General features: G+C 20.0%; 6 protein-coding genes and 1 pseudogene across 6 annotated transcripts in view; 6 read left to right on the forward strand and 1 right to left on the reverse strand.

Moving 5' to 3' along the window:
- Nucleotides 1-220: 220 nt before the first annotated feature.
- DDB_G0295829 (leucine-rich repeat-containing protein) lies at nucleotides 221-4,337 on the forward strand (the record flags this gene model as incomplete). Its single annotated transcript, XM_002649164.1, has 9 exons — nucleotides 221-302; nucleotides 413-602; nucleotides 843-911; nucleotides 1,089-1,235; nucleotides 1,362-1,523; nucleotides 1,599-1,769; nucleotides 1,879-2,131; nucleotides 2,223-3,990; nucleotides 4,108-4,337. 9 exons carry the CDS (start codon nucleotides 221-223, stop codon nucleotides 4,335-4,337), a joined length of 3,072 nt encoding a protein of 1,023 aa, XP_002649210.1.
- A 513-nt stretch (nucleotides 4,338-4,850) lies between these two features.
- On the forward strand, nucleotides 4,851-6,770 carry psiE (PA14 domain-containing protein; the record flags this gene model as incomplete). Its single annotated transcript, XM_002649165.1, has 5 exons — nucleotides 4,851-4,908; nucleotides 5,042-5,377; nucleotides 5,452-5,605; nucleotides 5,730-5,869; nucleotides 5,956-6,770. 5 exons carry the CDS (start codon nucleotides 4,851-4,853, stop codon nucleotides 6,768-6,770), a joined length of 1,503 nt encoding a protein of 500 aa, XP_002649211.1.
- Nucleotides 6,771-7,332: 562 nt separating this feature from the next.
- psiS (PA14 domain-containing protein) lies at nucleotides 7,333-8,710 on the forward strand (the record flags this gene model as incomplete). The annotated part of the gene is made up of 5 exons (XM_642386.1): nucleotides 7,333-7,396; nucleotides 7,513-7,848; nucleotides 7,912-8,062; nucleotides 8,264-8,403; nucleotides 8,598-8,710. 5 exons carry the CDS (start codon nucleotides 7,333-7,335, stop codon nucleotides 8,708-8,710), a joined length of 804 nt encoding a protein of 267 aa, XP_647478.1.
- Nucleotides 8,711-10,114: 1,404 nt separating this feature from the next.
- psiB (PA14 domain-containing protein) lies at nucleotides 10,115-12,193 on the forward strand (the record flags this gene model as incomplete). The annotated part of the gene is made up of 5 exons (XM_642387.1): nucleotides 10,115-10,172; nucleotides 10,280-10,615; nucleotides 10,725-10,875; nucleotides 10,985-11,124; nucleotides 11,220-12,193. The coding sequence occupies 5 exons, from the start codon at nucleotides 10,115-10,117 to the stop codon at nucleotides 12,191-12,193; spliced, it is 1,659 nt and encodes a 552-aa protein (XP_647479.1).
- A 303-nt stretch (nucleotides 12,194-12,496) lies between these two features.
- On the forward strand, nucleotides 12,497-13,882 carry DDB_G0268002 (annotated as a pseudogene; the record flags this gene model as incomplete).
- A 431-nt stretch (nucleotides 13,883-14,313) lies between these two features.
- Nucleotides 14,314-16,715, reverse strand: hspD (heat shock protein Hsp90 family protein; the record flags this gene model as incomplete). The annotated part of the gene is made up of 3 exons (XM_642390.1): nucleotides 14,314-16,287; nucleotides 16,434-16,526; nucleotides 16,680-16,715. 3 exons carry the CDS (start codon nucleotides 16,713-16,715, stop codon nucleotides 14,314-14,316), a joined length of 2,103 nt encoding a protein of 700 aa, XP_647482.1.
- Nucleotides 16,716-19,530: 2,815 nt separating this feature from the next.
- The window catches only part of snrp70 (U1 small nuclear ribonucleoprotein 70 kDa protein), a gene marked incomplete at both ends in the record, with an annotated part of 1,657 nt that continues 1,294 nt past the window's right edge, over nucleotides 19,531-19,893 (forward strand). Inside the window, one exon of the mRNA XM_642391.1 lies at nucleotides 19,531-19,783. Coding sequence (XP_647483.1) covers nucleotides 19,531-19,783 — 253 coding nt within the window. The remainder of the gene's footprint in view (nucleotides 19,784-19,893) is intronic.

Below are 19,893 nucleotides of genomic sequence, written 5' to 3' on the forward strand. Positions count from 1 at the left end.
TGGAAAATATCTTTTTTTTTTTTTTTCTTTAATTAACAAAAAAAAAAAAAAATCAAAATTAAAATTCTCAACCAATAATCTAAATATGTTTTAAAAGCCAATTGATTTTTTTTTTTTTTTTTATTTTATTTTATTTTTTTTTATATATTTTCTTTTTTTTTCTATATATTTATATATTTTTTTTATTATTTATATTTTTTTTTTTAAAATTTATAATAAAATGAAATTAATATTTATTATAATTTTATTTATAATTTTTAAAGTAAAACCATTTTTATCAAATAATTTATCAACTAGTGAATGTAAAATTACATTTGAAATAATTAAAAATAAATAAAAAAATAAAAAAAAACTAAAAAAAAATAAATTTTAATAAATAAATAAAATAAAAAATAATTATAATAATTTTTAGATAGTTGTGCTAATGATATTTCAGAATTTTTAATAGATACAACATTTATTTATAATGGTACATATGGATATGAATTTTGTGAGAATAAAAATTTCTTTTGTAATGGTGATAGTGTTGTTAGAATTAATTTTAATGGTTCAGATTCATTTGGAGTAACATATTTAAATTGTTTTAAACAACTTTCTTATTTGTATGGTATTATAAGTTTTTTTATAATTTTTATTTTTTTTTAATTAATAAATTTTCCAAACTAATATTTAAAAAAAAAAAAAAAAAAAAAGAAAATTAGATCATTCAAAAATGCCATTACATTTTTTTAGTACATATATAATTTCACCAATAAATGAAATGTAAGATTAATATATTTTTTTTTTTTATACTAATATTTTTAAAAAAAAAAAAATTATATATTAACCAAAATAAAAAATAGTTTTATAAATGAACCATCTAATGATATATCATTTTCAAATGTAATATTAAATCCTTCAATTAAAATATTGTAAGTTTTTTTGTTTTTTTTTTATTTTCATAATAAATTAAAATTTTAAAATAATAAAATTAATTCAAATAAAAAAAAAAAAAAAAAAAAAAAAAAAAAAAAAAAAAAAAAAAAAAAAAATAGTAATTTTATAGGAAAATCACCATCAACTATGAATTTTAATTTTTCTTCATTTAGTGATGTTCAAAATTTAACAATTAAATATATTGGTTCAGATCCAAATTGGACATATTATAATGATTTAACGTCAAGTAAAACAATGTCAAGTTGGACTATAGTATCTTCAAATGTCCCATCTTTTAATTTAATGAAAATTAATTTTTTGTAAATATTTAAATTTATTTTTTTTTTTTCATATTTTTTATTTTTATATTTATTTATTTTTTTTTTTTTTATTTTTTTTTTTTTTTTTTACTAATTTTTTTTATTTTTTTTATTTTTTTTATTTAGAAACATATTTTTAACAAAACAATATTCAGAAACAAGTAAAAATAATTATATAACATTTAAAGATATTTCAATAGTTAAATTTGAATTATTTAATATTTCAAATTCATTTGAAATTCAATTCCCTGTTGAAATTTTTAATTTTGAAAGAAATTCTCAAGAAATGTAATTTTATTATTTTATTTTTACCATATAAATATGTATATATATTTAAAATTATTAATATTTTTAAAATTTTAGTGAATTTTCAATTCCATTTTCAAAAGTTCCAAATTTATTAGATTTTTCAACATTTACAAATAATAGTGGAATTAAAAAGTTAACATTATCAAATGCAGGTTTAAATTTTAATTTTAATTTAAAATTTCCATTTATAAATTTACAAAATTCATTTTCAAATATTAATCAATTGTAATTATAATTATTTATTATTATTTTTTTTATTATTTATTATTATTATTTATTTTTTAAATAATTTTATTAATTTTTTATTTTTAATAATTTACACAAAACAAAAAAGTTCATTTAATAATGGTAACTTTAATAATATACCAGATTTATCAATTTTTGGAATGTCAATTTCAATATTAGATTTATCAAATAATTTAATTAGTGATACACTTCCAGAATTTGAAAGAAGTAAAACAAATTTAAAACATATAAATTTAAGTAAAAATAATATTACTGGAATAATACCAAGTTCATGGTGTGAAATAGAAAATATTGATTTAACAAATAATAATTTAAATGGTGATTTACCATTATGTTTTTCTGTATGTATAATTTTTTTTTTTTTTTTTTTTATAATCATTTAAAAAAATGATAATTAACCACTACTTTTTTATTTTTGAAAATGAAAAACAGTGTTTTTATTCAATAAATTCAAATCAATTTATTAATAATCCAAATTTAATTGTACCAACAACAACAAATAAAATTAGTTATTGTAAAACTTCACCAAATTTGATATTTAATAATAATGATAATTGTTTTTATTTTTTTGGATTAGATTTAGGTTCAAAAGTTTATTTTAAAACAAATCAAGATTTTATTTTTGCAAATGATTGGGAAATTATAATTCCAAATAAAAAATTTAAAAATTGTATTAATAATGAAACTGTATTAAATGACTTACCAACATTATTTGAATTTTATTATCCAAGTAATGGTAATAATTTTACATTATCAACTGAAAGAAAGAATCCAATTATTACAGAAGTTCAAATTCCATCTAGTTCATTACCTGGAACTGTTATATTCATTGGTTCTTATTTTTCATACAATTCATCAATTATTAATATTTTAGTAAACGGGTATCAATGTTTAATAGAAGTTTCCAAATTTAATTATTTATTATGTAAAACTGATATTGACGCAATAAATGAAAATAAATATATATTTTCAATTATAACAATTGAAACAATATCGTCAACACGGATTTCATTTATTCCAACTATTGAATCAACTAAAATTATACAATGTAATGAATCATGTTTAGAAAATCAATTTTGTGCTAACGATATTGGGAAATGTAAATGTTTGGATGGCTATTTCGGTAGTACGTGTAATGGAATCGTACATTTTGTTTCAAGTGTTGATTCAGTTGATAGATTAGGTGGTATTGTTACATTGTATGGTGAATTTGGACCAGTTCATGATAATGCTTCTATTGAAATCGGTAATTTACTTTGTGAAATAATTGAAATTAATAATTATCAAGCTTTATGTAAATTAAATAGTTTTCCTGAAAATTCTTTAAAAATTCAATTATTAAATTTCACACAAAATAATTTAATTTGGATATCAAATGAAATTTATCATATTCGTGAAACAATTTTAAATTGTCCAAATGATTGTAACCAATTTTCAGAATTAAAATCTGGTATATGTAATAAAACTATTGGTTTATGTAATTGTAATATTGGTTGGACAGGTTTTGATTGTAGTAGTAGTATTAATGTTAATTCAAATTCATCATCAATAAAACCAAATACAACAATAGATAATAATGGTACAACAACGATTTCTTTAGATTTTTTAAATTTTCAAATTTTAATTACAAAATTATCTGAAATTAAATTTGATAATTCAATTTATAAAACTTTTAATCTTTTAAATAATTGGAATGTTTTAATTGATAATAATAATAATAATAATAATAATTTATATAAATTTCAACAAATTATACCAGGTAATAGAGGTATTATTGAATTTACAATTGAAGAATCAACTAATGATAAAGAATATGAATTTATTGATACAAAATATAAACTTGAAAAAGGTTCAATTAAAATTTCAATTAATATTACAAATTACCAATTTAATAATCAATTAAATACATTACAATTGGAAATTGAAACAAAAATAAATGATTATTATTATAATAATAATAGTAATTATAATAATTGTAATAGTAAAAAAGAATCATTAGAAACTTTTAATCAACAACAATTAAATTATATAATAATTCAAAAAGATAAAAAACAATTATATGGTCGTTTTATTAATAGAATTTTATCAAATGGTAAACCAACTTTAATTGATACAAAATCAATTAAAAATTCTGATAATACTTCAATTACTTTATTAATGTCAATACCACATTGTACAAAATCTTGTATTATTGATCCTGGTAAATATATTATTTTATTTTATTTTATTTTTTAATTTATTATTATATTAATATTTTTTATTTTTTGAAAAAAAAAAAAATAAAAAAAAAAAAAATAAAAAAAAAAAAAAAAAAAAGATTTTTCAGCATTATTATCAATTGATCATAAATCATCATGTAAAACTGATAGTGATGGAAATATTATAAATGAATCAGTTGATAAAGGAGTACCAAAAACAACAATAATTGCTGTTATTATTTCAATTGTTGGCGTAGCAACCATATTTGGTATTGGTTTATTAATATATAGAAAGAAAAGAGTGGAAAATGAATTAGCTATAAAATTAAAAAATGCTCAAAAAAAATAATTTTTTTTTTTTTTTTTTGTTGTTTTTTCAAAATATTATAATATAACCAAAATAATATAAAAAAGAATAATAAAAAATATCTTTCTATAAAAAACAACAGGTTTTATTTTTATTTATATGGGGACACAAAAATAAACCACCCAAAAATACACAAAAAAAAAAAAAAAAGTTTTAAATCAAAAAAACAATTACTTTTTTTTTTAAAATATTTTGACAGGATGTAAAAATTTAAGAATATTTTTATTTATTTTTTAAAATAGGACAATACCTAGCAGTTTTGTTTTTTTTTTTTTTTTTTTTAATATAAAAAAATTAAAAAAAAAAAAAAAAAAAAAAGTATAAATTTAAGGTTAAAAGTTAAACTTTTAAATTAAAAAAAAAAAAATAAGAGTTAAAACAAAAATAAAAAAATAAAATAAAAAAAAAAAATTAAAAAAAAAAATAAAATAAAATAAAATAAAATAAAATTAAAAATTATTTTATTAATTTATAAGTTTTTATAATAAATTTAAAATGAAATTAATATCAGTATTAATTACATTTTTATTAGCTACAGTGATTTATTCACAAAGTAAAAAAAATTTTACAATTTGATTTTTATTAATTTTATAAACTAAATTTGAAACTAATTAGCCAAACAAATTTTTTTTTTTTTTTTTTTTTTTTTTATTTCTTTAATTTTTTTTTTAAAAAAATAAAATTAGCCAGTCCAGCAACTTTAAAATTTACTGTTCAAGTTTATGATCAATTCCCAGGTTTTAATAATAATTTTGAACCTGGATTAGGTAATGCTATTACCGGTTTAATTAAATCAACTTTAAATTCAACATCGCGTGTACCTGAATTGGTTTCAACAGAAGCTCGTATTGTTAAAAATATTAATGGTGGGATTATAAACCCATCATTATTCCCATACTTTTTCAGTCCACAACAAGATTCAAGTTTACCAGGTCAAAATTCACCATTAAGTCTTGATTTAATTTTCACATATGATACAACTAGAAAAATTTATGTTTATGATAATCAAAACTTTTTCCCAAGTAAGTAAATAAATTATAATAATTTTATTTTTTAAAAATTTTAATATTGATTAAATTTTAATTTAATATTATAGTTGATAATCAAGGTTTTGATGTTGATCCAGCAAAAAGAATTTATTTAAATGAGAAAAAAACATATCATAATTATCATTTTTGTATGAAAATGAATACTGTTTTTACTTATAAAGGTTATGAAGTATTTAATTTCCGAGGTGATGATGATGTTTGGTAAGTAATTATTTAAAAAAAAATATATTTTAAATAATTAATAATATTAACATGATTTTTATTTTATTTTTTATTATTTTAATTATTATTATTTTTTTTATTTTTTTTATTTTTAAAAAAAAAGGGTATTTATTAATAATAAATTAGTTATTGACCTTGGTGGTTTACATAGTCCAATTGGTACAAGTGTAGATACAATGACTTTAGGTTTAACAATTGGTAATTCTTATAATTTTGATCTATTCTTTTGTGAACGTCATACTGGTAAGTTTTATTATTTTTTATTTTTTTTTTAAAAAAAAGGTAATTTTATTTTATTTTATAAATATTTATAAAAATTATTTTTTTAGTTGGTAGCACAATTAAAATTGAAACCAATTTATTATTTTATTGTCCATTTAAAGATTATTGTGGAGTTTGTCAAGGTGATGGTAGTTCATGTTGTAATCCATTAACAACTTGTAATGATAATAATCAATGTACAATTGATTCATGTCCATCAGCAAATACAATTATTGGTCCAGGTTCAATCCCTAATTATTGTTTTCATACACCAAAAATTAATACAAATCCAATTGATATTTGTTTCAATTATCAATGTAATTCATCAACTGGTAATTTCGATCCAATTCCAATTCCATGTCTTGATAGAAGTTCTGAATGTTTATCAACAATTGGTTGTAATTCTACTGTTGGTTGTCAATATGAAAGTATTTGTAATTCAAATGTTTGTAATATTCAAAATCAATGCTCATCAAATGGTACTTGTGTTCCAAAATCATCAAATGACTGTGGAATTGAATTAGATGGTCAAGTTGATAAATGTAAAATTTATTCATGTGATTCAAATGGAGGTGTTGGTTGTATTAAAGAAGATAAATGTAAACCAAGTAGTAATCCATGTATTTCAACTCAATGTAATGCTACTAACGGTCAATGTTATGAAACTCAAATTCCAGGTGATATTTGTGATTGTGGTTGTGGTATTCCAGAAAATAAATGTAAAGTATCATGGTGTACACCAGAAGGTATTTGTCAACCAAAATTCAAATCTGAAATTGATGATAATAACTCTTGTACATTAGATTCATGCGATCCATGTACTGGTATTATCTCTCATATGACCGCACCACAATGTTTAAGTTGTAATCAATGTTCAAATTAATTTTTAAAAAATAAAATAAAAATGAGAAATAATTAAAATAATTAAAACAAATAAACATTAAAATGATATTTAGGTTTTAAATTTAAATTCTAAAATCACTATTAATTCTAACAATTTTAATCATTTTTATTTTTTTAAATATTTTTAAAAATTAAAACCATAATTAATAATTATTTTTTTAATTAAATAATATTTAACAAGATGTGACAAGAATTGAAATTTTTGGCACAATTTGGTCAAGTCACTAATTAAAGTTACCCCATCATGATATTTTTTAGGTGAGATGTGGGGTGGGATTGAATTAAGGGTTGTAAGACAGTTTTTTTTTTTTTTTTAATTTGATGGTTTTTTTTTTTTTTAACTTAAACTTTTTTTTTTAAGTTGGGAAACCCATAAGTGGGAAAAAAAAAAATTAAGAAAAAAAATAAAAAAAAAAAAAAAAAATTGATAATAATTAAATTATTTTAAATTGGTTTATTTAAAGCACAGTGATAGAAAAAAAAAAAAAAAAAAAAAAAAAAAATTTCAGATTATTTATATCAAACTAAATAATATATATATAATGAATAATAACTTATTATCAGTATTAATTACATTTTTATTATCTACAGTGATTTATTCACTAGGTATAATTTTACAATATTATTTTTTTAAAAAATTATTATTTTATAAACTATTTTTACTAATTTTTTTTTTTTTTTTTTTTTATTTTTTTTTTTTTTTTTTTTATAAAAAAAATTAGCTAATCCAGCAACTATAACATATTCTGTTCAACTGTATGACCAATTCTCAGGCTATAACAATAATTTCCAAACTAATGTAACTGGGGCTAGAGTTACTGGTTTAGTTAAATCAACTTTAAATTCAACGACTCGTGTACCTGAATTAGTTTCAACATCAAATGGTGGTTTAAATGATGCAGGTCATATTTTGAATCCATCATTATTCCAATACTTTTTCAGTCCACAAATAAATTCAAGTTTACCAGCTGAAAATAATCCTTATTCTTTTGATTTAGTTTTCACATATGATAAAAATAGAAATACATATGTTTATAATAATGAAGATTTTTTCCCAAGTAAGTAAATAAATTTTAATTTTTAATAAAATACAAATTTAAAATATTAATAAAATAATATAGTTGATCGTAAAGGTTTTGATATTGACCCAGAAAAAAGAATTAATTTAAATGGTGCAACCTATCATAATTATCATTTTTGTATGAAAATTAATTCTGCTTTTACCTATCAAGGTTCAGAATATTTCAATTTCCAAACTGACCATGAAGTTTGGTAAGTAATTGTTTTAAAAAAAAAACTATAAAATTATAAAATCAATAATAAATAATATTTTAAGTGATAAATATTAATAATATAATTTTTTAATTATTTATTAATATTATAATTATAATTTTTATATTTTTATTTTTATTATTACTTATTTTTTTTTTTTTTTTTTTTTTTTTTTTTTTTTTTTTTTTTTGATTTTAATAGGGCATTTATTAATAATAAATTAGTTATTGATCTTGGTGGTATACATGGTCCAATAGCTGAAAGAATTAATACAAAAACTTTAGGTTTAACTATTGGTCGTATATATAATTTTGATTTATTCTTTTGTAATCGTCAAACTGGTAAGTTATATTATTTAAAAAAAAAAATAAAAAAAAAAAAAAAAAATAATATAAAAAAAAATTTTTTTTGAATTGGATAAATAATGTAAAAAATAAATTAAACCATAATTTTTAATTTTTTTATTTGTATTTTTTTTAATTTTTACTATTTTTATAAAACTAATTTTACTATATAATTAATTTTTTTAAAAAAGTTGGTAGTAAACTTAAAATTGAAATAGATATAACTTATTCATGTCCATTTAGAGATTTTTGTGGAGTTTGTTTAGGTGATGGTAGTTCTTGTGCAGGTGGAAGAATTAAATAAAGTCTATTCCTGTAGATTCATAAAAGAAATTATTATCGGGGTTGGAAAGTTAGTAAAAATTTGAAAAAAAATTCTTTAAAGGGCTACGCCTTAGGAAATAGACCTAACAAGCCACCAAAGATGAAAAAAAAAAAAAAAAAAAAAAAAAAAAAAATAAAATTTTTTAAAAAAATTGTGACAAGAATTGAACACTTGACTTTAATTTTATTGTAGGTTCGATTCTCAGATAAATGAAATCAATATCTATTTTAATTTTTTTTTTTTTTTTAAATAATAGCCCAATTGTTAGTTGCTTCTCCTTGAGATACTAGATCTCATTACAATATCCATTTTAATATTAATGATTAGTTTTTTTATTTAATTTTGTTTGAAACTTTAGTTTCAATAGAATTATTTTGTAGGTAATTTTAAAAATAAAAAAAATATAATTAAATTAAAAAAAAAAAAAAAAAAAAAAAAAAAAAAATGTTTAAAAAATTAAATCAATTAGAAAATAATGGAATTTGAATTAAAAATTAATAATGATAATTATAAAAATAATAAATAATGGACACTTTAAAAATTAAAAACATTATTTTTTGAAACCCAAAATTTTTTTTTTTTAATTTTAAAAAAAAAAAAAAAAAGATGGCAATGAAGTGTGATCACACCGTATTTCTCATTAAAAAAAAAGAATATTTTTAAAGTCGATAACAAATTATTTTTTTTTTTTTTTAATATACAAAATCTTAAATACCAAAAAAAAGGGCGATGTTTCATATAAAGTTTCCAGACGGTTTTTTTTTTATTAAAAAAAATCAAAAAAAATTAAATCACGGCTTTTTTTAGATTTTTTCAAAAAAAAAAAAAAAAAAAAAAAAAAAAAAAAAAAAAGATCGCCATGAATTATGATCAATATTGATGTTGGACGGTTTTTTTTTTTAAAAAAATCTAATACAAAATTAAATCACTTCTTTTTTTTTTTTTTTTTTTGTTTTTAATTTTTGTTTATTAAGTAATTTGAAAAAAAAAAAGAAATCGTTTTTTTTTTTTTAGTTTGAACATTGGGGTGTTTTAAAAAATAAGTGGAGATATTTAGAATTTGATAAAAAAAAATTAAAAATAACCAATGATTGTGAAAAAAAATAAAAAAAAAACTTTGTTTCCAAAGATAAAAAATTATTCTATTAAATTGATATATTATTTGAAAAAAAAAAAAGTAAAGGTTGAACATACTGAAGATTTTTAAAAAAAAAAAAATTAAAATAAATAATTTTAAAGTTTTGATTGGTTAATTAAAATTAATTTTAATTATATTTTAAAAAAAAAAAAAAAACTGTTAATTTAGTTTAGTATAAATAGTTTAGTAAAAAAAAAAAAAATTCAGTTTGTTTTAAAATAAAAAACTAAACAATAATATTTAAAATGAAATTATTATCAGTATTAATTACATTTTTATTAGCTACAGTGATTTATTCACAAAGTAAATAAAATAATATTGTTTTTTCAAATTATTTTTATAAAAACTAATATTAAAACTAATTTTTTATATTTTATTTTCTTTTTTTTTTCTTTTTTTTTAAAAATTAGCTAATCCAGCAACTTTAACATTTACTGTTCAAGTTTATGATCAATTCCCAGGCTATAATAATAATTTCCAAACTAATGGTGCTGGTGCAAGAGTTACTGGTTTAATTAAATCAACTTTAAATTCAACAACTCGTGTACCTGAATTGGTTTCAACAGCTACTGGTGGTTTAAATGGAGTAGGTCTTATATTGAACCCATCATTATTCCCATACTTTTTCAGTCCACAACAAGATTCAAGTTTACCAGGTCAAAATTCACCATTAAGTCTTGATTTAGTTTTCACTTATGATACTACTAGAAATATTTATGTCTATAATAATCAAAACTTTTTCCCAAGTAAGTAAATTAATAACAAATTTGTTTTTTTATAAAAAAAATAATATAAAATTTATATTAATATAAAATTACAATAAAATATAAAATTAAAATTAATAAAATAATATAGTTGATAATCAAGGTCTTGATGTTGATCCAGCAAAAAGAATTTATTTAAATGGTGCTACATATCATAATTATCATTTTTGTATGAAAATGAATACTGTTTTTACTTATAAAGGTTATGAAGTATTTAATTTCCAAGGTGATGATGATGTTTGGTAAGTAATTTTTTAAAAAAAAAAAAAAAAAAAAAAAAAAAAAAAAATTAGTATTAATTTTTTATTTATTATTATAACTATTTTTAATTTTATTTTTTTATTTTAAAAGGGTATTTATTAATAACAAATTAGTTATTGATCTTGGTGGTGTACATGGTCCATTAGCTGCAAGTGTTGATGCAACAACATTAGGTTTAACAATTGGTAATTCTTATAATTTTGATTTATTCTTTTGTGAACGTCAAACTGGTAAGTTTTATTATTTTTTATTTTTTTTAAAAAAAAAAACCTATTAATTTATTTTATTAATTTTTTTATTTAATTTTTTTTTTTTTAAAAAAAAGTTGGTAGTACAATTAAAATTGAAACCAATTTATTATTTGTTTGTCCATTTGAAGATTATTGTGGAGTTTGTCAAGGTGATGGTAGTTCATGTTGTAATCCATTAACAACTTGTAATGATAATAATCAATGTACAATTGATTCATGTCCACCAGCAAACACAACTATTGGTTCAGGTTCAATCTCTGATTATTGTATTCATACACCAAAAATTAATACAAATCCAATTGATATTTGTTTCAATTATCAATGTAATTCATCAACTGGTAATTTCGATCCAATTCCAATTCCATGTCTTGATAGAAGTTCTGAATGTTTATCAACAATTGGTTGTAATTCTACTGTTGGTTGTCAATATGAAAGTATTTGTAATTCAAATGTTTGTAATATTCAAAATCAATGTTCATCAAATGGTACTTGTGTTCCAAAATCATCAAATGACTGTGGAATTGAATTAGATGGTCAAGTTGATAAATGTAAAATTTATTCATGTGATTCAAATGGAGGTGTTGGTTGTATTAAAGAAGATAAATGTAAACCAAGTGAAGATAAATGTCATGTCGTATCATGTGATTCATTAACTGGTTCATGTATTACAACTCCACTCGAAGATCCATTAGCTGGTTTACATTTATGTTCAATTGCACGTTGTAATTCATCAACTGGTGAATTTACATATGATCCAATTATTTGTACACCAAGTAGTAATCCATGTATTTCAACTCAATGTAATGCTACTAACGGTCAATGTTATGAAACTCAAATTCCAGGTGATATTTGTGATTGTGGTTGTGGTATTCCAGAAAATAAATGTAAAGTATCATGGTGTACACCAGAAGGTATTTGTCAACCAAAATTCAAATCTGAAATTGATGATAATAACTCTTGTACATTAGATTCATGCGATCCATGTACTGGTATTATCTCTCATATGACCGCACCACAATGTTTAAGTTGTAATCAATGTTCAAATTAATATTTTAAAAAAAAATAAATAAAAATAAGAAATTATTAAAATAATTAAAACAAATAAAAATTAAAATGATATTTGAATTTGAAATTTAATTTTTAATTTCATAATTTAATTTACTAATTATTTTTTACAATTTTAATTATTTTTATTTTTTTAATAATTTTAAATATTTATTAATTAAAAAAAATTTAACAAGATGTGACAAGAATTGAAATTTTTGTTCACTTGGGACAATTTGTTCAAGTCACTAATTAAAGTTACCTCATCATGACCTTTTTTGTGTGAGATGTGGGGAGGGGTTGAATTATGGGTTGTAAGATATTTATTTTTTTTTTTTTAACTTGATGTTTTTTTAAACTAAATTTTGGAAATCCATATGTAAGAAAAAAAAATAATAATTAAATTTATTTAGTATAGAAAAATTTTATTTTAAATTGATTTATTTAAAGCAAAAAAAAAAAAAAAAAAAAAAAATTAAATTTATTTATATTAAACTAAATAATATTTATAATGAAATTATCAGTATTATATTTTTATTATCTACAGTGATTTTTTCACAAGGTATAGTTTTACAATTTTATTTTTTAAAAATTATTTTTAAAATTATTACTGCTCTTTAACTAATTTTTTTTTTTGTTTTTTTTTTTTAGCTTATCAAGACATTTTAACATTTAATGTTGAACTTTATGATCAATTCCCAGGTTATAATAATAATTTCCAAACTAATGGAACTGGTGGTAGAGTTACTGGTTTAGTTAAATCAACTTTAAATTCAACAACTCGTGTACCTGAATTAGTTTCGACATCAATTGGTTCAAATGATGCAGGTCATATTTTGAATCCGTCATTATTCCAATACTTTTTTACTCCACAATTTGATTCAAGTTTACTAGGTGACAATTATCCATATGATTTTGAATTAGTTTTAAAATATGATAAAAATAGAAATACATATGTTTATAATAATGAAAACTTTTTCCCTAGTAAGGAAATAAATTTTAATTTTTAAAAAAATACAAATTCAAAATATTAATAAAATAATATAGTTGATGGTCGAGGTTTTGATATTGACCAAAAAAAAAGAATTTTTTTTAATGGTACTATATATCATAATTATCATTTTTGTATGAAAATGAACTCTGCTTTTACTTATCAAGGTTCAGAACTTTTTAATCTCCAAACTGACCATGAAGTTTGGTAAGTAATTATTAAAAAAAAAAATTAAAAAATTAAAAAATTATTTATAAAAAATATTTTAATTAATATTAATAAAATTTTTTTTTTTTTTATTTTTGATTATTTTTGTTACTATTTATTTTACTATTTGTAATTTTTTTTTTTTTTAAAAAAAAAAGGGTACTTATTAATGAAAAATTAGTTATTGATCTTGGTGGTATCCATGAAATTTGATGATACACCAATCCAATGTACAATCAAATTTCATTTCACTTACCAAACTAATGGAGCTTGTGGTAGAGTTACTGGTTAATTAAATCAACTGGTGAATTTACATACAAGTAATCCATATATTTCGATCCAATGTCATTCTACCAATGGCCAATGTATTAATACTCAAATTCCAGGTGATATTTGTGATTGTGGTTGTATAACAGAAAATAAATGTAAAGTATCATGGTGTACACCAGAAGGAATTTTTGAACCAAAATTCATATCTGAAATTTCAATTTCCATAAAGAATAAATAATCATTTCAAATAGTGAAATAAAAGTATGAAATTTTCAATTCATTGCATGTATTGGTTTTCCATTTTTGTTTAAAAACTAAATTTAATTAATTAACCAACATAAAATTATAAAAAAACACAACTAATGAACAGAATATTGGAGATTTTTAACCAAAATTGGTAGCAAAACGGCCAGTAATAATTTCGTCAATCGACAATTTTTTTAATGTAAAAAAAAAAGATTCAAGTATTTTTTATATATTTGAATGGTGGCGGAAAAAATATTGTCATGAAATTTTTACAGAAAAAAAAAAAAAAAAAAAAAAAAAAAGATATAAGTATTTTTTTATATATTTGAAGATTTTTTTTAAAATTTATTTTATTATAATAATATAACAATATTCCAAAAAATTGATAGCAAAAGGGCTAGTAATTAAATCTAGTCGACTTTTTCCATTTCAGATGGTTCATCGTTTTCTTCTAATGGTGGAATATCATCACTGGTTGTTGTGTTTGTTGATTCTTCAGTTGTTGCTGATGAATCATCTTGAATGCTTAAACCTAATTTAATCATACGATGAATACGTGAAGCAAATGATGATGGTTCATCTAATGAGAAACCTGAAGTTAAGAGAGCAGTTTCATATAATAAGTAAACAAAGTCTTTGAAAGTTTTACTTTTTTCGGCGGCTTTTTTGGCTAAATCTCTAACGATTGGGTGATCTGGATTTAATTCTAAAGTTTTCTTTGATGACATGTATGATGACATTGAAGAGTCACGGAGAGCTTGAGCTTTCATGATACGTTCCATGTTTGCTGACCAACCATATTCAGAGGTAACTAAAACACATGGTGAGTTGGCAAGACGAGTTGAGAGAACTACCTTTTCAACTTTATCACCCAATACATCTTTAACTTGTTTGAGTAATTCTTCATTGGCAGCTTTATCTTGTTCAGCTTTTTTCTTTTCATCTTCGGTTTCATCTAATTTCAAACCTTCTTTGGTAATTGATACTAATTTCTTACCGTCATATTCTTTTAATTGTTGAACAGCATATTCATCAATTGGGTCACACATGTAAATGACTTCAAGATTCTTCTTCTTGAGACCTTCAATGAATGGAGAGTTTTCAACAGCTTTTTTAGATTCACCAGTGATATAGTAAATTTCATTTTGACCTTCTTTCATACGACCAACATATTCTTTGAGAGTAACTAATTCATCACCAGATTTTGAGGTTTGGTAACGGAGGAGATCAGCGAATTTCTCTCTGTTTTGACTATCTTCATGAACACCGAGTTTAAGATTCTTTGAGAAAGCTTCATAGAATTTTTTATAATCTTCAGAGTTTTCAGCGATTTCATTAAAGAGTTCAATACATTTCTTGACGAGATTCTTACGGATAACAGTGAGAATTTTATTTTGTTGGAGGGTTTCACGAGAAATGTTTAATGGAAGATCTTCTGAGTCAACAATACCACGAACAAAGTTTAAGTATTCTGGAATGATATCAGCACAGTTATCCATAATGAAAACTCTTTTAACGTAGAGTTTAATGTTGTTGGCTTTCTTTTTACTTTCGAATAAATCGAATGGAGCTTTCTTTGGTACAAAGAGGATAGCTTTGAATTCGAGTTGACCTTCAACAGAGAAGTGTTTAACAGCTAATGGTTCTTCCCAATCATTTGAGATTGATTTATAGAAACTGTTATATTCTTCTTTGGTGACATCTGATGGATTACGAGTCCAGAGTGGTTTAGTTTTGTTGAGGACATCCCATTCTTTTTCTTGAACTTTAACTTTCTTCTTTTCTTTTTCTTCTTCAATCTCTTCGATTTTAGCATCAGTTGATTCTTCTTCACCTTCTTTGGCAGTGGTTTCTTCATCAACTTCTTTTTCTTTAATGGTTAAGAGACTAATTGGATATTGAATGAATTCAGAGTGTTTCTTTACGAGATTTTTGATTTTAGTTTCATCTAAATAATCGAGTTGATCTTCTTTCATGTGTAAAACAATCTTAGTACCACGACCTAATGGTTCGGTATGATCGAGAGCAATGGTAAATTCACCACCAGCACTTGATTCCCAAACGTATTGTTCATCATCATTGTTTTTAGAGTGAACAATAACAGTATCGGCAACTAAGTAAGCAGAGTAGAAACCAACACCAAATTGACCAATCATACTGATATCAGCGGCACCACTTTGTAATTGTTCCATAAAGTTTTTAGTACCTGAACGAGCAATAGTACCTAAATTCTTTACCATATCGGTTTTGGTCATACCAATACCACTATCAATGAGTGTAAGAGTTTTGGCAGTCTTATCTGGAATAATTTTAATTTCGAGTTCAGTTTTTGATTCCAAAACTGATGCATCAGTTAATGATTGGTAACGAATTTTATCTAAGGCCTATTTTTTTTTAAAAAAAATATTAAAAAATATTAAAAAATAAAAAATATATTAATATCAATATAGTATATATTAATTTTTAAATATTAAATGGCTAATAAATAAATAAATGAAAAAAAAAAAAAAAAAAAAAAATTTAAACTTACATCAGATGCATTTGAAATCAATTCTCTTAAAAATACTTCTTTATTTGAATAAAAAGTATTAATAATAAGGGACATAAGCTGATTAATTTCAGCCTATTTTTAAATAAAAATTAAAATTGATTAGGAAAAAAAAAAAAAAAAAAAAAGGAAAATTAATTAGTTTTTTTTTACGTAAATAATTATTTTTTTAAAATAATAATCATTATTTTTTTTTTATTTTTTTTAAAAAAAAAAATAAATACTTACTTGGAATGTGAAACGTTCAACTTGTGATTCAGCCATTTTTTTATGTTCTACAAAAAAAAACAAATAAAATTAATTATGAATTAGAATATAGGACCTAAATGTGAAGTAAAAAAGAAAAAAAAAATGAAATATTTTTAAATATTTTTTTTGGGCAGTGGGTGAACTCAAAAAAAAAAATTAAAAAAAAAAAAAAAACTGAAAAAAAAAAAAATAAAAAATAAAAAAAAATAAAATTTTTAAAAATAAAAATAAAAATAAAAATTAAATAAAAATAAACATGAAGATCTAAGGGGAAAATTTCGTAGTTCTTGTCACGTAACTTAAATAAATGATCTTCCTTTTTTATTTTTCCTTTTTTGTTCTTTTAATTTATTTTTAAATAAAATAAAAAATAATAATTTTGATTTTATAAAAAAATGAATTTTTTTTTATTTTATTTTTTTTTGAATGTTATAAAAAAAAAAAAAAATAAAAACTACTTACTTTATTATTTTTATATATATATATTAAAAAGAGAGCGCTTAAAAAAATTATATTTATTATTTATTATTTATTATCTATTATTTAAAAAAAAACTTTTAAAAGTTAATAGTAAAAAAAAAAAAAATTCTAAAAAAATTATCCTTTAAATACAATCATTCTCACCATTTTCAAAAAAAAAAATTTTTTACCAATCGAAATTTTTTAGAAAATTTATTTCAAATCACATGACTTTTCTTTTATTTTTTTTTTAAATTTCATTTTATTTTTTTTTTAAATTTCATTTTTTTTTAGTGGTATAAGTAAGGTTTTTTGAGTTTAATTTTTTTTTTTTTTTCACTTTAATTTTTTATGTGCGGCACCCAAACTTAAATCGAAATCTATTTTTTTTTTTTTTTTTTTTTTTTTTTTTTTGGGACCAATCAATCTATAAAAAAAAAAAATTTTAAAAGAGAGATATTTTAAAATTAAAGTGTGCTAAAAAAAACTTTTTTTTTTTTTTTTTTTCCGCGCTGTGTGCAAAAAAAAAAAAAAAAAAAAAAATATATAAACTAATTAATTCTAAAAGGAAAACAATAAAAAGACAATTGTTATATAATTTATAATTTTAATATATATTTCTAAATTGAAAAAACAATTTTTATTTTTTATTATTAAAGTTTATTATATTAATTTTTAATTTTTTCAATTAATTTTTAAATTGGATCGATTAGCCAAAAAATATTAATCACCATCAGTATTATCCATTATTATCTGGTACAATTGTTGGGTATTCTTGAGTTTGAATAAAATGTATTTTTTGTAACCTGATTCAATCATGTGGTGGTGGTGTGAATATAAATACTAATAATATGGTTTGTCCATATCGATTAATGTTTGGATCGTGCAAAAATAATTGACCAAAGTCTCATTCAAATGATTTGTTAGACATTCATTTTTATAAATATTGAAACTCAAAACATTGGTTAGCTATACCTCTATTGAAAACCAATGTTTTGGCTTGTAATATTTGAAAGATTCCAAAAAACATATCTTACAAATTATTTTAATAAAACATTAGTCAAAGATTCCTTCACGATTCAAACATTAATCCAATCATGATGGTAACAATAACCATTTGAACATTCACCACATTATTACAATTTTCATATTCACAAACTCTACTTTTATATCCAATAAAAGGAACTATATTATTTATATGATGAATACATTTTTCTTTGATCTTTAATTTGGATTAATGAAAATCATCACCACCACCACCACCAATACAAATTCCAACAATTGAAAAAATACTATATTTTGATGGCCAACCTATTTGCATTAAAAACAACTATCATTGTCATATCTATAATTATAACTACCATATTCACTACTACTACTACTACTACTACTACTACTACTGACTATGTTATTTTTATATTAATATAAATGAATTGAAAAGATTTGTTTTAGGTTAACTTTAACCAATATTTTTCAAGTTTTTTTGGTTGAATATGTATAAACTTCTTTTTCACTATTAATCTTCACCCAAAGAATTGTAGATTAAAAAATAAAATAAAATATAAAAAAAAAAAAAAAAACAAAATCCTTTTTTATATTATTATTTTTTTTTCAACCAATTAAATAATGCTTACCTTATAAAACCCAAAAGACCCAAACTAAAAATTACATAATTTATTATTTATTATTTTATAATTAATTAATTTCTTTATTCATTTGTTTATTTATCTTTTATTAAAAATATTTTTAAAGAATGAAAAAAAAAAAAAAAAAAAAAAAAAAAAAAAAAAAAAAAAAAAAAAAAAAATTAATAAACCCATTATTCACAAATTAAAACAAAACCTAAAAACAATAAATTAAAAAAGTTATCTTTTTTTTTTTTCTTTTAATTTTTATTTTTTTAATTTGGGTCAATTGTGGAAGTGATTGAATTTCAAAAGATCCTGTTTTTTTTTTAAAAACATAACATGGACCACACATCAAACACTTGAAATTTTTAAAATCAAAAAAATAATAAAAAAAAAAAATTCAACTTTTTTTTTTTTTTTTTTTTTTTTTTTTTTTTTTTTTTTTTTTAAAAAAAAATAAAAAATTTATGAAAAAAAAAAAAAAAAATATTTTTTAAATTTTAACGATATCAAATTCAAAATTTTGTGTCTTTTTTTTTATTATTTGTTTTTATTTCTTTTTTTCCATCAAAAGAAAATAATTTATCCAATAAAATAAAATAAAATAAAATAAAAAAATAAAAATAAAAACCATAATTTTAATAAAACTATAAATTTTAAAAAAAAAAAATAAATAAATAAAAAAAAAAAAAAAAGATAATAAAAAAAAAAAAAAAAGATAATAATAATAATAATAATAAAAAATGGCATTTTTACCACCCAATTTAAAGATTATGTTTAATCCAAGACATCCACCACCATTTTTACCACCACCACCACCATCAAATTTACCTCCATATACTGGATTAAGAGATTATTTATCAATATTTACTGATCCATCAAATGAAGAACCTTTCAAAAAAGAACATATTGAAAATTTAGAAGAAAAAAGAGAAAAAAAGAGAAAATTAAAAATTTCTGAAAATGATGAAAGAATTTCAAAATCATTAAAAGCTTGTAATGTTTTTTTTTTTTTTTTTTTTTTTTTTTTTTTTTTTTTTTTTTTTTTTTTTTATTAATAATTAAAATGTGTGTATAAAATTTTACTAATATGTATATTTTTTTAA

This window comes from Dictyostelium discoideum (genome assembly GCF_000004695.1).
Source record: "Dictyostelium discoideum AX4 chromosome 1 chromosome, whole genome shotgun sequence".
Classification (NCBI taxonomy): Eukaryota; Evosea; class Eumycetozoa; order Dictyosteliales; family Dictyosteliaceae; genus Dictyostelium; species Dictyostelium discoideum.